The sequence below is a fragment of the Platichthys flesus genome, chromosome 11, assembly GCF_949316205.1.
Source record: "Platichthys flesus chromosome 11, fPlaFle2.1, whole genome shotgun sequence".
NCBI classification, from domain to species: domain Eukaryota; kingdom Metazoa; phylum Chordata; class Actinopteri; order Pleuronectiformes; family Pleuronectidae; genus Platichthys; species Platichthys flesus.
The window spans coordinates 19,566,569-19,584,967 of record NC_084955.1 but is presented as its reverse complement, the minus strand read 5'-3'; the positions used below and the strand labels follow the sequence as shown (position 1 = coordinate 19,584,967).

The 18,399-nt window shown below is 46.6% G+C and overlaps 1 protein-coding gene across 4 annotated transcripts in view; it reads left to right on the top strand.

The window, feature by feature from the left end:
• Nucleotides 1-18,399, top strand: part of cadm4 (cell adhesion molecule 4) — a 144,518-nt gene that overhangs the window by 112,025 nt on the left and 14,094 nt on the right. For all 4 annotated transcript variants that reach the window (XM_062399619.1, XM_062399618.1, XM_062399621.1 and 1 more), the window contains exons 2-5: nt 2,429-2,575; nt 8,683-8,970; nt 12,654-12,815; nt 14,573-14,663. In XM_062399619.1, the coding sequence (XP_062255603.1) occupies nt 2,429-2,575; nt 8,683-8,970; nt 12,654-12,815; nt 14,573-14,663 (688 nt within the window). The remainder of the gene's footprint in view (nt 1-2,428; nt 2,576-8,682; nt 8,971-12,653; nt 12,816-14,572; nt 14,664-18,399) is intronic.

Here is an 18,399-nt window from a genome sequence, read left to right as displayed (position 1 = left end):
TATCGCTGCTCCCTCCACCCAGATTGATCCTCCACCCGCAGCCAGCAGGTGTTTCTTGGTGGCGTCTCTCAGCGGGCGGCAGCGGATGCCAGTCGTCCCGCTCGCGAGCAATTTCTTTATTTTTGTTTCTCTCCGTTGCTTTTCTTTGCTCTTTCACCACGACGCCCCTGAAGCTAATTTCCCTCAAAGGGGACCCAGCTGTGTGTGGAAGTGTTTGTGCAAACGGACGGCAAAGTCGTTTTTTTCCCAGGGACAAACTTTTGACTGCTTCCCCTGCTGTCTCCCTCCAAGGCCACTTCCTCTGGGATGTGGCCGACGGGTCACTAACCACACACACACACACACACACACACACACACACACATAGACACACACACAGATGTTGCCATGACTTTGTCGGGACGCACAGCAGAACTGTTACAATTAACTCTGTTTAAAACAATGGCGCCCTTGCCCCGTTGCCACAGTGATGAGTAATAACAGCCATTAGAAAAAAATAATTGGGATGGCGGTGGCATGCCCTGATGCCCCCCCGATATGAATCACAATATTGATGCAGAGAATAGAAGCAATAATGACTGCAATTAGTGGTAATTGTCAAGAGGTTTTTTTTTCTCAGTTCCACAGAGTGTTGGAGTCGCCTTTTGTCTTAATCCCATCTCGGTTGCTTTCTGTCTTCAGTTCAATATCCACAGTGTCTCTGTTTCCCCCGGTGTGATGAATATGTAGGCTTTGAGTATTTCATTAAAAGAGATTAAAATCGAGGGTAGAATTAAATTTGGATGAAGTTGGCGGGATCAGATGATGTCAAAGTAGCTTAATTGCAATATGCCAACCCTGGCATCTGCACATCCAGTGCCCAGCTATCGTGCATGTGCGCCGACACAAACACACACACGCACACACATGCACACGCACACACACTATAATCTTGTGACATGCTCAGTTGCAGATAAAGACATTTATTTGGGCCCAAAGCCGTCGAGTCAGCAGCTCCTGCTATGGCAGCCACCATCTGTTTGTCTCACAACACTTTCTGCCTTCTGAAGGTGTTTTTTTCCGGAGCTCAGAGACTCGGCGATACCCAGCAGTTCATTATATATTTATTCACATACAGCCCCGCCATCTTTATCTGCACTCATTGCCTGCTCCATTATCATGTGTCAATATTGATGTCATTTTTTTTTTTTCTCTAAATCCTCCAAATGGCCGACACTTTGCCAGGGAGAGAGGAAATGCAAACAGGGAGGCAGATTGTTAAATACTAGTTTGGGGAGCCCGGCAAGCTGCTGCTCTCTTCAAGCCAATCACATTCCACTCCTTGCTTTCGCCATAGGACTAATTGCTCCGCAAATCATTTATATTCTCACGGTGGAGCTCGGTGTCCATTGTGCTCAGTGGGAGGTTTGCCTCAGCCGATCCGTGTCAACAGTCCGACCCACAAACACTGTAGGGCCGCTTCCATCAACTGCTTAATCAACCTCCTCATTACTCACTCTCGGGCCCGGGCTGGATGAGCAACATCAAAGACGCTCCCTGCTGAGTCCCAGCCCGCTCGTCTCTAAGTATTGGGTTTGAGGGCCGGACGAGTTTGTTGGAAAGATAATGTGCCAAAGTTCCCGCGCCTCCAACTCAATGTGTGTATCCATATTTCTGCCTGCACCTTTATCTTGGTTTGTGAGCTGCTGCTTGTTGGAGCACATGGAAGATGATTCTGTGAATGGGTTTGTTCATCCCCAGGAGCCGAAGTTGCCACATTGCACAAACCTGTAATAAGAAGCATTGATAAAAACTGCTCTTTAAACTGCTCATATAACCCAAGTGGTGGCAGGGCCGCAGTCCAGGTTGTGTTGTGTTTGTTTGCCCTTGTGTGAGCGTGTGAATGTGTATCTCATGTTGTTTATTCATACGTGTGTGTGTGTGTGCGGGTGTGTGTCTAAATTCAAGACCAGCCGCCACTTAGAGATTTAATTAGGCATCATGTATTGAAATGTGTGTGTTGATGCATTCAGACTAGCCAGAGGCAATGTTGTTCTGTTTTTGTGTGTGTGTGTGTGTGTTTGTGTGTTTGGGTTTGTGTTTGTGCATGTAAAGAATGAATGTCAATAATTGTAATTATTCCTACTATTATCTCAAGAACACATTGTTCATGGAGGACCCTCTTTTCCTTGAGTCTCCTCTCTCCCCCCCCCCCCTCTCTCTCTTGCTGTGGTTGCATGATGAATAGGGAGTAAATGAAGGATGCGTTCAGTACTTTATTTTGAGAGGCTCTATCTCACGTCAGGTGCATATCTGAGATTTATTTTCCTCAGCATCTCTTCCTCCTGTTTGTCGCCTCTCCCTGTCGTCCATATCACTTTATTAACATCTCATCTCTCTCTCTCTCTCTCTCTCTCTCTCTCTCTCTCTCTCTCTCTCTCTCCTGCAGCTCATTGTCAGGCGGTGCAGGCGGAGAACGTGACCGTCTTGGAGGGGGGCACGGCCCAGATCTCCTGCCGTCTGCAAAACTACGATGGATCAATCGTGGTCATCCAGAATCCCCGCCGGCAGACTCTCTTCTTCAACGGCACGCGAGGTGGGTACCTGAGAGCACATTCGTCTCCGCGGACAAACTCAATCTGTCTGAGTCTCAACACTGGGCCGCCGCTGACATTTGAAGCCGTCCAGAAAAACAGCCTACGCTCACGCTTTCTGTTCTTCTCACTGCAGATGTCCTCGCTTTGCCTTTGAAGCGATTCCACATTAAACAGTCAGATAACGGCAGAGTTAATTTAGGGGATGGTTTTACTCTTTGCCCTAACAGTGCGGCTGCTTTAACTGTTTTAAAAGCCTGGTTTGAAGCTCTCTGCATAATCCACTGTTAACCCCAGTGATGAGATCACAGCTTCTCATTAGAGCGCAGTCTTGGCAATCACATGCTTTTCTTTAAAGGCGGCATTATGGATAATTATCATTGGAGCCGGTATGATAATGAAGGCAGATTTCATCGAGGGCCTGGAGGTGGGCAAACACTACATGTTGTCTCTTAACTAATTAAGAACAAAAGTTGCCAACTTAGCCAGAACATTTTTAAATCTGTGCTACTGGAAAAACTCACGGCTATAGAAGAATGATCAAGGATGTTTAACGTGCCTTTGAAATTTATGTGGGGCGGCTTAATTGAGGCTAAATTTGGACTTATGTTTCGAGGTGTTGCAGGAGTTATTTATTCTCTGCGTAATCTGTGATAAACTATTTAAGACGTCAGCTCCTGCTTAAACAGTAAAACAGAGGTTTGTTACAGTTTCGACTTGAGGGCACGAGGGTGAGTTTGAATATATTCATAACTAGAAGTGGAGTGCATCCCTCTGCCAAGGCCCGACAGCCCCCTTGAATTAATTCATCCCTTAAAGCCACATCAAGGTTTTCAGCTGTCGGGAACTTGCAGGTTTTAAGATCTGTTTGTTAGCATCCAGCAGCTGAGAAGAGCCTGCACCCCCGCCCCCCAGGAAACCACATTTGAATTCACTAGATCCAGATTTGCACAAAATTGACGAGTCACATCCAGGGAGGTAAGTACGTTTCTGCGGACTTTCTCTGCCTGGCCCCAGTCTCCTGGAAGTCTGCAGAGTCTTGAGGAGCCGATGTGAGCGCACAGCAGGAGATATCTCCCCCCCCCTGCGCTGGATTCACAGCGAGCGAATGTGTGTGTTGTTCTGACAAAACATAAACAAAAAGGAAAAAAGCGGCGCCATACAGGAGACACCACCAAAGGCGAACGAGCTGTTGTGGATGTGAATACTTTACGTTCTGCCTCACAAAACGGGGGGTGATCGAACTACCGACCCTCTGTTCAGCTGACGACCCCCTGTACCTCCTGGGACACAGCCAGTGCCGCAAATTTTACAAATCCAATCAACTAGGAAATCAGCGGTACGTAGGTTTGTGTTGTTCATTGGGTAAATGGCACAAACCTGCTCACAGGTGCTGGATGCTTTGGCACATTCTGTATGGTAATTGTGCTCCACTGCACAGCGCTTTTTATTCCAGAATCATAACCCAACACAGTCTGCTGCCATCCAACATAGAAATCTTCTCTAACAGGTATCGGCTGAGCAGCCAGTTGGAAAAACCCAAATCCCTTTGAAAGAGCACAGGCTCAGTTTTCATTCAGGAATCTTGGCACCGTGCAAACTCCTCCGTCGTGTCTTCTAACATCTACATCCCAAATGTGATCCTCTCACTCGGCTGAACCGCTCAGCCCCTATAGTTTTTGACTGGTTTGGATTTTGAAAAATCATTGTTCCGCTATCGTCATTGAGCGACAGGTGTTAATTTCCCCAGCTTGAGCTCACTGCAATCCGCTGCTTTCGCTGAATGTCGATAATGGCCACGGTACCATATGGGAAAAACTCGAATTACATTGATGTAAACTCAGTGTGCTGCTGTGGCTCAGGTGACAGTTTAGAGCCGTCGTTCACTCAGTCAAAGTGCACAGGCAACGTAAAACTTCCGATTTGTGTCACGGCTGTGAGCTTGTGGAAGATGGAGAACGCCTCAGCTGCACTGTTCAAGTGCCTGTTTCACACATTTCAACTATGAAAAGTGAAATTACATCAAAGAAAAGGAAAGAAAGGGCTGAAAATGAATGACTGCCACAGCCGGAGGTTTTCTGACCTTGCAGTCAAACCTCCACTCCATGAGGAATGTTTAGGGCATACTTTGAAATCATTTGGCTGAGTGAAGGTGAACTTTGCTCAAACTGCTTCAATTGACTGGAATATGCACTTTTTCAATCCCAGAAAAGGAATGCAAAAATATAAATAAGAGTATTTTTTGTGTGTTTTTGTGTTTTTGTAGCGTATGTGACATTTTTTACTTGAACACAATTTCATATCTCTGATTCAACGATCACGACTCCTCCGCTCTCCTTGGGGACAGGCCCTGTCAAAGCAGCAGTCACTGAGGGGCAGCGTGCCAAGATCTGACAAAACAACTGCAGACAAAAGAGCTGCTCTCCCTGTTCACTGATGCAACTTTCAAATGCTTTTGTTCCACACACGTTTACTTCACTTGTTAGTCCCCTCGCTCACGGGCGAGGCCCTAATTGGGGGCTGCAGGTCGCTGCTTTTTGGGAAAACCTACTTTCAACTTTCCTCCCCGGTTCTATCACATCAGCACCGCCGGTAAGATCCATTAAGTATTTAAACGGCGCCGCCACGTCCGCCTGCCCACGAGACGAGGGACTCGCACACTTTCGGGAAAAGCGAGATGAAGCCTAATCAGGGCGAGGGGGAGAGAAGGGGGACGAGAATGAAAGAGAAGAATGAAGAATAGATTTTGGGGGAGAATGAGACGAAATTGCGGTGGGTCGAGAAAGACGCAGCATCAGGGGGAGCGAAGAAAGGGAGCACCAGGTGTTGGAGAGAGAGCCGGCCCAGGGAAATAATCCAAAGGGTTAGGCGTGGAATAAAGCATAGATGTTTTTCCATAACACCAAAAAGCCTTGTTGGGTACATTTCCCGGGAGTGTAGAGTACATCTCGCTCTCTCCACCGCCATCCATGTTTGCTCCATCTCTCGCTGTAGGGCCTTTCCATCTCCGCCTATTGCCCATCTGCCGCCCAGACATTAGGCACGAGGACTAAGGCCTTTCCGTGCCGAGCCATTCCGCGCTAACTGCCCAAATAGGGTCGCGGCTGTAAATGCTGCGTATTAGACTGCCTGTTTTGCAAGCGAGCAGCCAGTCAGGGGTGTGTTTTATGAGATTGCGGGGGACTGATGGCTTTAATAGAGCTGTGGAACTAACCAAACGGACCATTTCCTCTCAGTGGTCCATATCTCTCTCTCTCTCTCTCTCTGTCTCCCCCCTTTGCCAGCGCTCCCCCGGCATGCAAATGAGACGGGACAATAAAGGTGAACTTGGACATGAACAGAAGTCTGACATTTCGATGCCATTTAGTGCAGAGAGTGGGGAAAAAAAAGAATTACCTATCTGTGGGAAATAGCGCTCTAACAATGCTTCTGCTGCCGTCCGGTGGAGGGGGGAATTCTGTGTGTGTGGGGGGGGGGGGGGACGGGGGGCAGGAGATTAGTGCGGTGTACTTGCAGGCGCAGTGGACTAACTCCATCACTCTGGGCCGCTCGCTGAGTCTCCTGTGGATTTCTATCTCTATCTATATCATTTTTTTTCTCCCCGCCTGCCGCATTATGTAGCTATATTAGTCTTTTTCTCCTGCACACACACACACATGCACACACACGCACTCACACACACACACACGCACTCTCAAAGCCAATATCTATACTGTAGTGTCTGTGTTGTGATGAATTATCCCGCGCGATGGCCGGGGTGTTACATCAGGGAAGTGTGTCTACTGTTCCCTCCCCGAGCCAAAGCCAACACAAAGGAGCGAGGACAGGGACGGAGTAAAAGAGAGACGGGCGAGCGAGGGAGAGGTTTCACAGTGAAGTCAATACAAAGTGGGTCTCAGAGGTATTTATGGGAATCTATGGGCATCGAGCCACTGTCACCCACAGGCTGTTATCAGCGTTATTTTGTTATTATCAGCATTTTTCTCCCACTTTTGAGTCCGCTCTTTCTTCGGCAACAAAAGGAAAATTGTTGCATGTTCTCCGGTCCTCCCTGTCACCGTCTCTCTCTTTCTGTCTCCTCCGGCAAGTGCAGCTCGTTGGTATGAGGATGAGCAGCCGGATGAAAGCTGTTGTGTTTCTACCTCTTCTTTTTTCCCGCCAGTGTTTACCCTGTGTGTGATTGTAGTATTTACCCTGTCCCTCTTCGAGTCAGAGGGCAGCGCCACTTGCTTTAATAGCTCTCCTAAAATAATTTCTGGTTGTGCAAAGAGCTCTATTTTGCGTGACATTTTTGTAGCTAGCGAGGGCTTCACAGCGAGTAAAACAATGATGATTAAAACATAATAAGATGAACAATAAAATGCCAGACACTAATTGGAAAAAGGGCTTACAGAGGAATAACGCAGGCAGTTAGAAAGAGAATAAATGAGTAAATTCTAGTTTAGGACGGTCCAATCAGGGCTTTGGAAAATGAGCATCATTCTCCCTCAAAGCTGGAAATGAAAAAGAACTCCGACATCTGTTATGTTGTATCAATGTAGAGCCCCCCCCGAGCGGCTCCATCCAGACTGACTTTGCAAACTCTCTCTGAACTTTTCCTATCAAACCCGAGCTTTTAGATTCAGCAGCGCTATCTGTTCCAGACCAGAGAATCGTCCCGGGCGCTGTCTCAGCCACTATTTCTCCCATGTTTTGAAATTTTTCTTTATTTTTCCCCTCCTCTGCAGGGCTGTCCATGGGAGTGACATCACAGATTACAAGGTGGTAAAAAAAACGCTGCTCTCGCTCCGGACCGTGGTCGAACTTAACCGCGCCCGCTAATTCAGAGCGAAACTATCCCGAGGCAAAGAAATAAGTGATTCCAGAGCCGAGAATGTCAAAGCATTCAATTAAAGCTGCCGTTGCTTCTCATGCTGTTTAATGTGCTTCTCGGTCACTGGTAAATATTCTGTATTTTCACACAAAAAGGATTTATTCTTAAATATTAATCAACGAGTAGTGTCACTGATTTGAAATACCTGCAACCAGTCCTGACCGATGCCGCAGACCTTCACTCTGCAGAGCCACACCCCGAGCACTTGCCAACCTGTTATCATGGACTCCTCTAGTATATAACTTGGGCCCTTATCTGCAATAAAAGTCTGAGCAATTGCAGCAACTGTCACTTTCTTGGCCTGCAAGTGGCAACATCAGGGGTACCTCTATCTACAGGTCTAAAATGCTCTTTTCCCTCAAGTGGTGCTGGTTTGCACTATCCAGGTTCCGCTCTAAGCTTCTTTTTTTTTGTGTCATCGATTGCTGCTGCTGTCCTGGTTGGACAGAGGACCAGGCCAATTAGAGGCTTTCTGTCTCCTCTGGGTTTTATAAAGCTGGTTATTGTGGGAGCAGATCCAACGAAACAGGCGTTCAATATTAACAAGCTGTCCTCCTCTGCAGAGAAGTGTTAGAGAAAAAAACTATCTACGACTGGATTGATCGGGAAAATACCGAACCCTTCAGAAAGAGACGTGATATCAGATAGCATAACAAGCTAATGAAGTTAAGGAAAGAAAGGACGTTGATAGCCCAGCGCGGTGGAGAATGTGCGAGTGAAGTACAAACCAGTTCCCTGAGGTGCCGCTCATCTCCAAACAAATTCCCAATAAAAGCCAAGCAAAGGCCTGCCAGTTAAACATCATGAAACAAGCTCTTTATAAATATCACTTTGGCAGTCTGAGGTTCCATGTGTGTGTTTGTGTCTATGTGTGGGTTTATGTGTGTGTCTGTTTGGCGGGGACGGGTGGGTGGGTGGGGTGGGGGGGTGGGGGGGAGCATTTAAAACACCCAAAGCTAAAACAAACAGAACTCTCAGTGCTCCGTGTGTCTGTCTGTAAAGCATTTGATAAAATAAACAAATGAATCCATCACACCGACCCAGAGTGAACATATTTTCACTTTATTCAGTTTAAATTGAGTCCCTCACGTAGGAAAATGATATTCTTCCACCAGTGAACTAATCAGCTCACCTTCCTTCTCCTTGTTCTGTCTTCTACCTCCCTCCCTCCATCATCTCCCTCCATCATCTCCCTCGTCGACCCCGACCCTGCGCCTCCCCATCCTCCTCCCCCAGCGCTGAAGGACGACCGCTTCCAGATGGTGCTCTTCACGCCGCGGCTGGTGCGCATCACGTTGACCAACGTCAGCGTGCACGACGAGGGCGGCTACTTCTGCCAGCTCTACACGGACGCCACGCACCACCAGGTGGCCACGCTCTCCGTGTCGGTGCCGCCGGAGACGCCCACGGTGGACGTGAAGCAGGAGGCCGTGGAGGGCGGCGAGGTGGAGCTCACCTGCATGACGCCGCGCAGCAAGCCGGCCGCCACCCTGCGCTGGATCCGCAACGGCCGGGAGCTACCAGGTACGTGGGGATTGGGCTGACAGGCGGACTGACGGACGGTCGGGTGATTGCGATAAATGAAACCAAATGAATGAAGGGATAGAGGGTAGGCGAGGAGCTGAATAGAAGAACGATGGAGGGATGGTGATTGATGGGTTGATGAATGGCAGATGGATCTCTTAATGGGAGTGGGTTCTGATGGATGGTTGCATGGAGGCAGAGGAGGATGGTTTTGGAAGCCCCGGGGTGCTTTCCTTCCTTTCCTACCTCCCTCCCTCCTCCTTCTATCCTTCTATCCTTCACAAGCAAGAACAAATCCTTTAGTCGAACTATTTTCGCTACAACAACACTACACATTTCCTCCTTTGTGTTTACTAGTGGCTGTTGTAAACCTGCCTGTTTGTTCGGCCCGTGGGGATGCTGGTTGCACTTTTCTTTCCAAAACTTGTAAAGTGACCTGCAGTAAATTAAACTGAGTCCACAGAACCCTGCAGCTGCACAAAGAGCGGCTCACCTATTGGGTCAAACTTCAGTGGAGCTCGTGGTCAAAGTGACCGAACCCTGAATTGGAGAAAAAAGGCCACGCTGTTGTCGTGATGCACAACTTCATTTTCCTCCACTGCTCGCCTGTTTACTCAAAATTTACACAAGCGTGGAGCCGATAAGATGAATGCTTCAGGAGAGCCACAGACAGGCCCAGATTTCTCTGGAATTATTAGATGGAAGATATATATCCTTGTGCTCTCCTTGGAAATAAAATTGAAATAAGCTTGGTCTCGCACGTAATCCGACGGGCGCACAATTGAAATGAAAATGAAAGCACAAACACACGCACACACTCCAGATGTTCTGCTTTTCTCGCTCTGTCTCTCTTTTCGCATTAAAAAACACACTTCTTTGTCTATCTCTCTTCTCTTCCCTTCTGATACATCTGTGACCCATCCATCAGTCTGCTACCCTGAGCCGTCCGTCTTTAACCACGCTGTCTCCCTCGGCGTTTCGCAGTTCAAGGTGAATTTGCCTCCAGGGACTTATCTTTTTTTCCGCTGCCTTCAGTCTATTTAACCTTAGTGCCGCGATATCAGCGTTTGTGTGTTTATCCTCATAAAACTCGGTTGACTGAGCACAAACAAAAGAAAAGTTGCTAAGTTATGCAAAGAGTCTCTTGCTTAGGCTCATGGCTATTATTTTAATTTTAATTTATCTCTGCTTTTTTTTAATAAATATTGTTACGCATTCGTTCACACTTGATGCCTTCACCTATAACTCTCACAGACCAGGGGGAACAATGTGGTTTTCTTTCGGGGAAGATTTAGCATCGTGTGGCCCTCTCACACCTCATGTCGAGCGTCGTCTCTCTTAGTTTCTATTTCCGTCTGACACTCAGCATCTCTTTCATCCAGTCTCTTTGCCCCTTTTCTAGATCAGAACGAACCTGTCACCTCCATTCTGTCTTCCCCCCTCTCCGTTTCCTCTTTAATCTGCCTTTGCCTTTCGTTCTGCCCTCCTTCTTTCTTTCAACTTCACTGGGGACAGAGATGTTGGATCCCTCCTCAAGGTCATTGGTGGATTTAACAGTCAAAGAGGCAGATGGAGCTTGAACTGCTGTCTTTCTCCCTGTTTCCTTACTCTTTTCCTGTTTCCTCTCGGTTCTCCTCTCCTCTTGTCTTGTCTCTCCTGTTCACTTGTCTCCTCTTCTCTTTGTTGGTCTCCTCCCCTCTTCACTTGTCTCCTCTTCTCTTTGTTGGTCTCCTCTCCCCTTCACTAGTGTCCTCTTCTCTTTGTTGGTCTCCTCCCCTCTTCACTCGTCTCCTCTTCTCTTTGTTGGTTCCCTCTCCCCTTCACTAGTCTCCTCTTCTCTTTGTTGGTCTCCTCTCCCCTTCACTAGTCTCCTCTTCTCTTTGTTGGTCTCCTCCCCTCTTCACTCGTCTCCTCTTCTCTTTGTTGGTTCCCTCTCCCCTTCACTAGTCTCCTCTTCTCTTTGTTGGTCTCCTCCCCTCTTCACTAGTCTCCTCTTCTCTTTGTTGGTCTCCTCACCTCCTCACTCGTCTCCTCTTCTCTTTGTTGGTCTCCTATCCTCTTCACTCGTCTCCTCTTCTCTTTGTTGGTCTCCTCTCCTCTTCACTTGTCTCCTCTTCTCTTTATTGGTCTCCTCTCCTCTTCACTCGTCTCCTCTTCTCTTTGTTGGTCTCCTCACCTCTTCACTCGTCTCCTCTTCTCTTTGTTGGTCTCCTCTCCTCTTCACTTGTCTCCTCTTCTCTTTATTGGTCTCCTCTCCTCTTCACTCGTCTCCTCTTCTCTTTGTTGGTCTCCTCACCTCTTCACTCGTCTCCTCTTCTCTTTGTTGGTCTCCCCACCTCTTCACTCGTCTCCTCTTCTCTTTGTTGGTCTCCTCTCCTTTTCACTCGTCTCCTCTTCTCCTGTCCTCTTTGTTGTTCTCCTCTCCTCTTCTCCTGTCCTCTTTGTTGGTCTCCTCTGCTCTTCACTCATCGTCCCTCCTCTTCACTCGCCTTCTCTCCTCATCACTCGTCTCCTACCCTATCTTTTTGTCTCCTCTCCTCGTCATTGGTCTCCCCTTCTCTCCTCTTCTTTCCTCTAATCTTTCCTTCTCTCCTCTCTTCCCCTCCACCTCTCCTCTCTTTTTTCCCTGAGCTAAATGAACTGTGACACTAAAGGTTAGCAGCAGATCCTATGCAGATGGGGAGCACTCTTTAATTAAGACACTATCTTTCCCGCTGCTCCCGCTCATCTGTTTCCACGCTGTCCTCTCTCACGCTTGGATTGGGGCTTACTTTCATTTGATCGCCGGCAATAATTGAAAAGTAACACTGTTGTATTCTGCCTCAACGGGCACCAACTCCACACTTGAGCGCATTGTGCAGCGTTAGATCGTCCCTGTTGTTCCTCCGCCCTCCTTCTGTCTCTCCTCCTCCTCTCTTCTTCCATCTTGATTCCTCTCCCTGTCTGCCATGGCACCCTGATCATCCTCTTTCATGTCTCGCCTCGTCTCGCCATCATGTCCATTTTGCCGCCCTCTCTTTTCGTCTGAGTCCTTCGCTTTCGTCTCTCACCCTTTGACGCCTCTCTCTCTCTCTCTCTATCACTCCCTCTCTCTCTCTGTCTGGCTCAGTTAAAATCTCAATTCAGTTATGCATATTTTCTCTTTTATCCTTCTCTCTCTCCTCCATCCCTTTGTTGCAGTTTCACTTTAATACACACACACACACACACACACACACACACACACACACACACACACACACACACACACACATTAAGTTGATTTACCATCCACAACAAACTGTTCTGCTTTTTATAATTGCCATGAAATGTAGATTCAAATTGCTCTCACTTCTCTCTCTCTCTCTCTCTCTCTCTCTCTCTCTCTCTCTCTCTCTCTCTCTCTCTCTCTCTCTCTCTCTCTCTCTATCTCTCTCTCTCTCTCTCTCTCTCTCAACTTCCCCTCCACAGGTAGACCGCTGCTCCTCTAAGAATCTTGTCATCATTCACTAACTTCATCTTCCTCTCTCTGCTCACTTCTATTCAAAGTCTATCTCCCCCTCTCTCAATGGGTGTGAGGTCTCAGCGGGGGGAAAAAAGAGGAGCGAGCATGTATTTGGCTGCTAACCTGTTTCCCTGCCACCCCAACTGTCTGCTCTCCTCTCCATCATCTCATCCCCTCTGTTCTCCCCGTCTCTCTCCAGGTGTGGTTTCCCAGCAGGACAACGGGAAGACGTTCAGCGTGTCCAGCACCATCCGGATCCCCGTAGAAAGGAAAGACGACGGGGCGGCTCTGAGCTGCGAGGCCTTCCACCCGGCGCTGGGTGGGCAGAGGAGGATTCGCCACTACCGCCTGGATGTGAATTGTAAGTCTTTCTTTCAGGTATATGTGTGTGTTTACATGTTATATCAAAGAGCCTATCAACCCATCTTAGAAACAACTTGAATTAAATATTGTTCAATACCAAACACCTCACAAGCCCAGATTATTCCATCTGTTGAGTCACTTGAGTTGCCAGGCTGTTCATTATAGTGTTTCACTTTAATGTCAGCCATCAATTTGAAGCAGCGTCAATTTTCAAATAGTGGATATCTTATTTTTTTTAAAGAAACTCATTTATACACAGACCAGGATTTTAACAGAATGGTATCCAGAGCTGCCCTGCAGGAGACCTGCTCTCATTAAAACCTAATACATACAAATCTTGTCATGCAGTGAGCGGTCAGGAACAGGCCTGTGGCCAGTTTGGGGTCTTGACCTGTGGTTTAAGGAGCAAACCGTCCTCAGCTGGTAAAGCCTGAGTCATATTAGTATGTGCGATGATCCCAGTTCTGCTCTGGGATTGATTGATCTTTGCTGGCTTATTTGCACACTTTAGTTTGCTCTGAAATCGCTGCACACACCTCTCTGCAACTAAGGGAGGTGAAAGCAAAGAGTAAAAAATACAGTGACAGACTTAATAATTGGCCAAAGCCTAATATCTCACTCAGGGCAAAAAGTTCAGCTTGAGACGTGTTTTCATTTTAATCTGAGTTCTCAATATTTTCCCAAATCTGTGAAAGGCTCAGTGGGATAATGGTTAAAACGTTGCACAGTTCTAATTTCAATATTTTGGGGAAAAAATCTGAAACTCACAATAAATCTGTTAAATGTAAATCCATTTTGTTGGCTCCTAATCCTATCAAACACACGTTTGCTGCTGTCACTGCAGTTTTGTCACTTCTGTCTTTTTGTTTTTTGATGTGAGAAAAAAACAACTGTCGTCTGTTTATAATCCAGCAGGATTAGTATCTAATAATGCTGTTTATGTGCGTGAATGTGTTCTTTATAAAACCGAAAAACAAAGTCATATGGGAAGCACGTCAACTGCCACTAAAGGGACCAGATTTCAGAGGAGAAAGTAAAACTGTTATATTCCATGAAAAGTGTTAATAAAATTTTCTCGGCCCCATTTTTACGACGTCGATATCCAACAAGCCAGTATCCAATTACTCCAGTCGCGCTCTCACATCAGTACTGCAGACAGTTATCAGTTCTTATCTGATTAAACATCAATAATTTTGAAGACTCAAACATTCCACACCCTTGTGTAGATATTTTCATAGAGTACTCCTGGTACAATTCATTCATCACGTGTACCTTAATGGCTGTTGATGGATAATAATGTGTAATATTCAACAGTCCTCCCAGTCTGGGCACTGGTGGTTGCTCCAGCAGGAGAACTGGCAGTAATGACCAACTGTCGGTAAGGATTTGGCTTCCCATCGCTCTGCTGCTGAAGTAAGAGCAGCTGCTGGAGCGGGGGGGGGGCTGCTTATGATAACAGGTGTCGGCTGGTTGCCTTGGAAACAGATGTTAAAGACCCTACCTCCTGCCACTCAATCACTTTCCACTTGTTCCTCCTTATTGTTCCCTCTCTTGTTGTCTCTGATTCCCCTGGGTCTTGATTACTATTTTTCATTCCTATGATCGCCGCTCAATTTTAATCATTCCGATTCATTTTGTTGTCCATTGTGCTTTTTCCTGTTTTTCTCCCTCACTCGTACAGATGCTTCTCATTTATCTTCCCTTGTCCCTTCTCTCTCTCTCTCTCTCTCTCTCTCTCTCTCTCTCTCTCTGCAGTTGCACCCACAGTGAGAATCGTTCCTCCTACTGGGATTTTGCGAGAGGGTGACTCGCTTACCCTCACCTGCTCCGTCACCGGGAACCCGCTGTAAGTCTGTGTGTGTGTCTGTGTGTGTGTGTGTGTGTGTGTACCATAGAATGTTTATAAAGATGGACGACGCTTCTCCATTTCCTCCCGAGGCTCAAATATCCTGAGTACGAACGCTGCCATGAGAGTCGGAGCAGACGTGATCCCGGTGTGGAGCCACTGTGCCGAGGTCCAAGTGATTGATACACTTGATACATACTTGAGTCAATCTCAGCTGCCAATTATTCAATTCAAAGAACTTTATCTGTCCCTCAAGGGGAAGCTCCAGGCAAGAGGGAGAGTGAACAGAGGTGCACCGGCCATTCAGCCGCTCACTTACAAGTCAAGAGTAAATACTGAGAAATCTAAAAAATACAAATATATGTAGAAAGTATAAAAAATACAAATATGTTTTTTTGACATCAAACTCACTGAAACTAATTGAAGAAAAATCAACATTTGACAAGAACTACCTAATTGACAGAGACCAATTGTTTAATATGCACTTTTTACAAGTTTAGTCCATGTCTCATCCACTTACATGGAGGAGGTGGGGATCATCAGATGAATAAGCTTTACCCTTGAGGACTCAGGTCAAGAGTCACATGATACAAACGTGATAATCTGGTTCGTATACACATGAATACATCGAAAATACTAGTTCATATTGCAGGTTCATTTTCATTGGTAGTAGTTAACAATAAAAAGCCAGAGAAAACTCACCAGACGAAACTCTTGGTTTATAAACGTTATTGTCCGCTAAAATGTGAATCCTCTCTTCTTTTGCTAAAATATTTCTCTCTCAATATTTGAGACAGAAACATTGATGGAGTTCCTTGTCTAAGTAGGTTTCAGGTCTTCTTGTATTCATCACTTTTCAAAAACCTATTTGAATGAAGAGTGGACTCATAGATCATCATTGAGCTTTCACTTCCACAAGATACTCAAACTTGCACATTTACCAGCTGGCACCAAACTCTTTCTTTTTGGTTTGTCCTCACTTTTCTCTCCTTCTGTAATAAATTCAGGACAAAATAATCACAAAGTATGAAAGGTTTGTCTCGGCACAGGGTCCGTGCTGACAAATTGGCTTAAGGATGCACTGAGAGCTTTTGATTGATGAGGACATGCGGGCGGTTGCCAAGTGTAATGTCAGCCCTTACAAGCACAAAATTTCTCAAATGATATTAAAGGCCAGTAAATGCTCATATTGAAACAGTCTGGGGCAATTGTTTGGCGCCACTACCAGGATGACATTTAGGCCCGACCATAAATTAACAGTAGGTAGCTACAAGCCTGAAGGGCTCGACTTTCATTCTGCCTCTCTGTTTGGACGGAAACGTTTTTAATGTCCTCAGTCTTCTCTTGCCCGGGACACCTTTCTCCATCTTAGTGTAGAGAAAGCCTGAGCTAGGAGCATGACAGTTAATCGTAAGGTTAGTAAGTATCTGGTCAAGTTTCTTTGGAGGATTAAAAAATCGAAGAAAATGTATGAATAATAATAATTAATTTGGATTTGAAAAATTTCAAATGTCTTAAAGTTCATCAGGCCAATTCATGCTTTACGCACAAAAACAGATGCGTCCATTTCGAACAATGTAATCGTCACATACTTCCACGCATCCTTTACGTTGGCACGGTTGTTAAGCAATACATCCACTAGAGGTCAGCGAAGGGTCGAGAGCTTCAGACAACATGGTGATGGAGGATGTTGATAACGATAATGAAGCTGAAAAGCAAAAGTGGCTGTTTCTCCATCAGGTGTAGTAACATCCCATAGTTGATTGTATTTTTCTCACCAAGTCGCGAAGAATCTCCTCAAAACGTAGCTGACATTTCTTGAACTTTTGACGACACCGCCCTCTCAGATTTCCGGTGGTACTGCCCCATGAGTTTAACTTGTTTTCAGAAGACGTGCACAAATACGGACCACACGAATGCAGAGGGTTCCATCCGTTTCCCTGTAGGTGTGAGCGTTAAGACATCGTCAGGATTAGATTAAGCAAACGGAGGCAATGGTCACTTTCAGGTCCCACAAGAGACGATCATCATCTGTGTGTGTAAAAAAGACGAGTGTACTCACTTGCCTCAAGATAGCAAATCACCGCATGACCACGCTTCATTTCTAGACCAAAATGGGCTCAGGTGGCTGAAAGTAAATTTCCTATTCAGGCTGGGAGCTGCTTTGTGCCGGGTGAAAGATGGAACCCTCTGTGTTTGATGGATAAAAGGTAAAAAACACCTGATCCATATTTTATTACATGGAGAACAAAGACGAAAAGAGCCTTCCCTGGGGGGGGGGGGCATTTAAGGACACTAAAAAGTGGGTGTAAACAAGGACGTATTATAAACGTGTATGTGTTTGAGGACCGAGCCACCAAAGCCAATCAGCAGTCACCACTTTAGGAGCCAAAGCCGGTTTTCTAGTGTGTTCACGGCCCTTTGTGCACTCTCCAGAAGGGTATTGGGTCCTAAGCTCTTAAACCCTCCCCGAGATGGTCCATCTGTCTGTGGGCATCGAGTCCACTAAAGCTCCCCAGTAAAGCAGCCAACATGTGTGCACGCGTGTTGGTGTGTGTGCGATGACTTTAGAGAAATCCCCCAGTGAAGACGTGCTGAGACGCGTATTGGCTACAGCCGCGCTGAAGCTTTGGCCCGGCTGGTTAGGGGAAGCTGTGTGTGTGTCTTTTTGTGTGTAATGCATGAGTGTGACAGTGAGGGATAGGGCAGCGTCCCTCTCTGGACTTTGACCCTCATCTCACGCTGGACTGCACATACACACTCACAAACCCACAACAGTCCCTTGTCTCCCACAGGCCGGCTCCCTGGCCCTTGTTACCGGCCTGTCAAGCTTTAATGACCAATTATGTGCCACTTCCTTTCAGTGAAGGGCGACAGTCATTGTTTGTCTGTTATTATAAGACATGGAGACAATATCTGGTCATTTTGCTTCATCGTCTGCTTATTTGCGTGTCAAGCATTCAATGGATTTACCACGTGTGAGATGACATGTATGCACATATGTGTGTGTGTGTGCTAGAGGGACAGAGGCAGATCTTGCTTGTGCACATAGAGTGTGAGTGTGTGTGTGGGACAAAGCAAGCAAGGGGCTTAATTAGACTTCCTAAGGGATTAGAACCCAGATGAGTCAGAATTGTAATCTGGCCAGGGTGGCATGAGCCATGACACCCAGCCAGACATACACACACACACACACACACACACACACAGCCTTGTTCACCATGGTGTCTCTGTAATCCTTGCCCTTCCTCTATGCTCTGCCTGCCTGTCTTTCATGACCAATTTATTTGTGTCTGTCTGTTCCTACCTTTCATCTTCCATCACGCCATCTCCTCTCCCCTCAGTCCCTCCTCCACCTGTACTAACACTTCTCCTTTCCTGCCGCTTTAGTGTTTTCCACCTTTCTCCATATCTGATCTCTTGTTCCTCTATCATCTGGCCCTTCTCCTTCCTGTCAGTCGCTTCACAGCATCGCTGCCCTCTGACTCCTCATTATCTGTCAGGACGCAGTCCTCTGTTGCCATAGGCTCTTTCTCCAAACCCCTTTCACTCTTTCTTCTTAAGTCCACCTTGGGCTCCTGTACCCTCTTTGCTCACCTCTCCTGTTGATGCTTCAAACCCTTATCTCTCTCTTCACTTTCTCATTCAACCCTTCAGCACTTCAGGTTTCCTGGAATGTGGTTACAGAGCTTTGCAAGGCTTTCAAATAATCACTCAGTTTTTCGGCGTTTGGAAA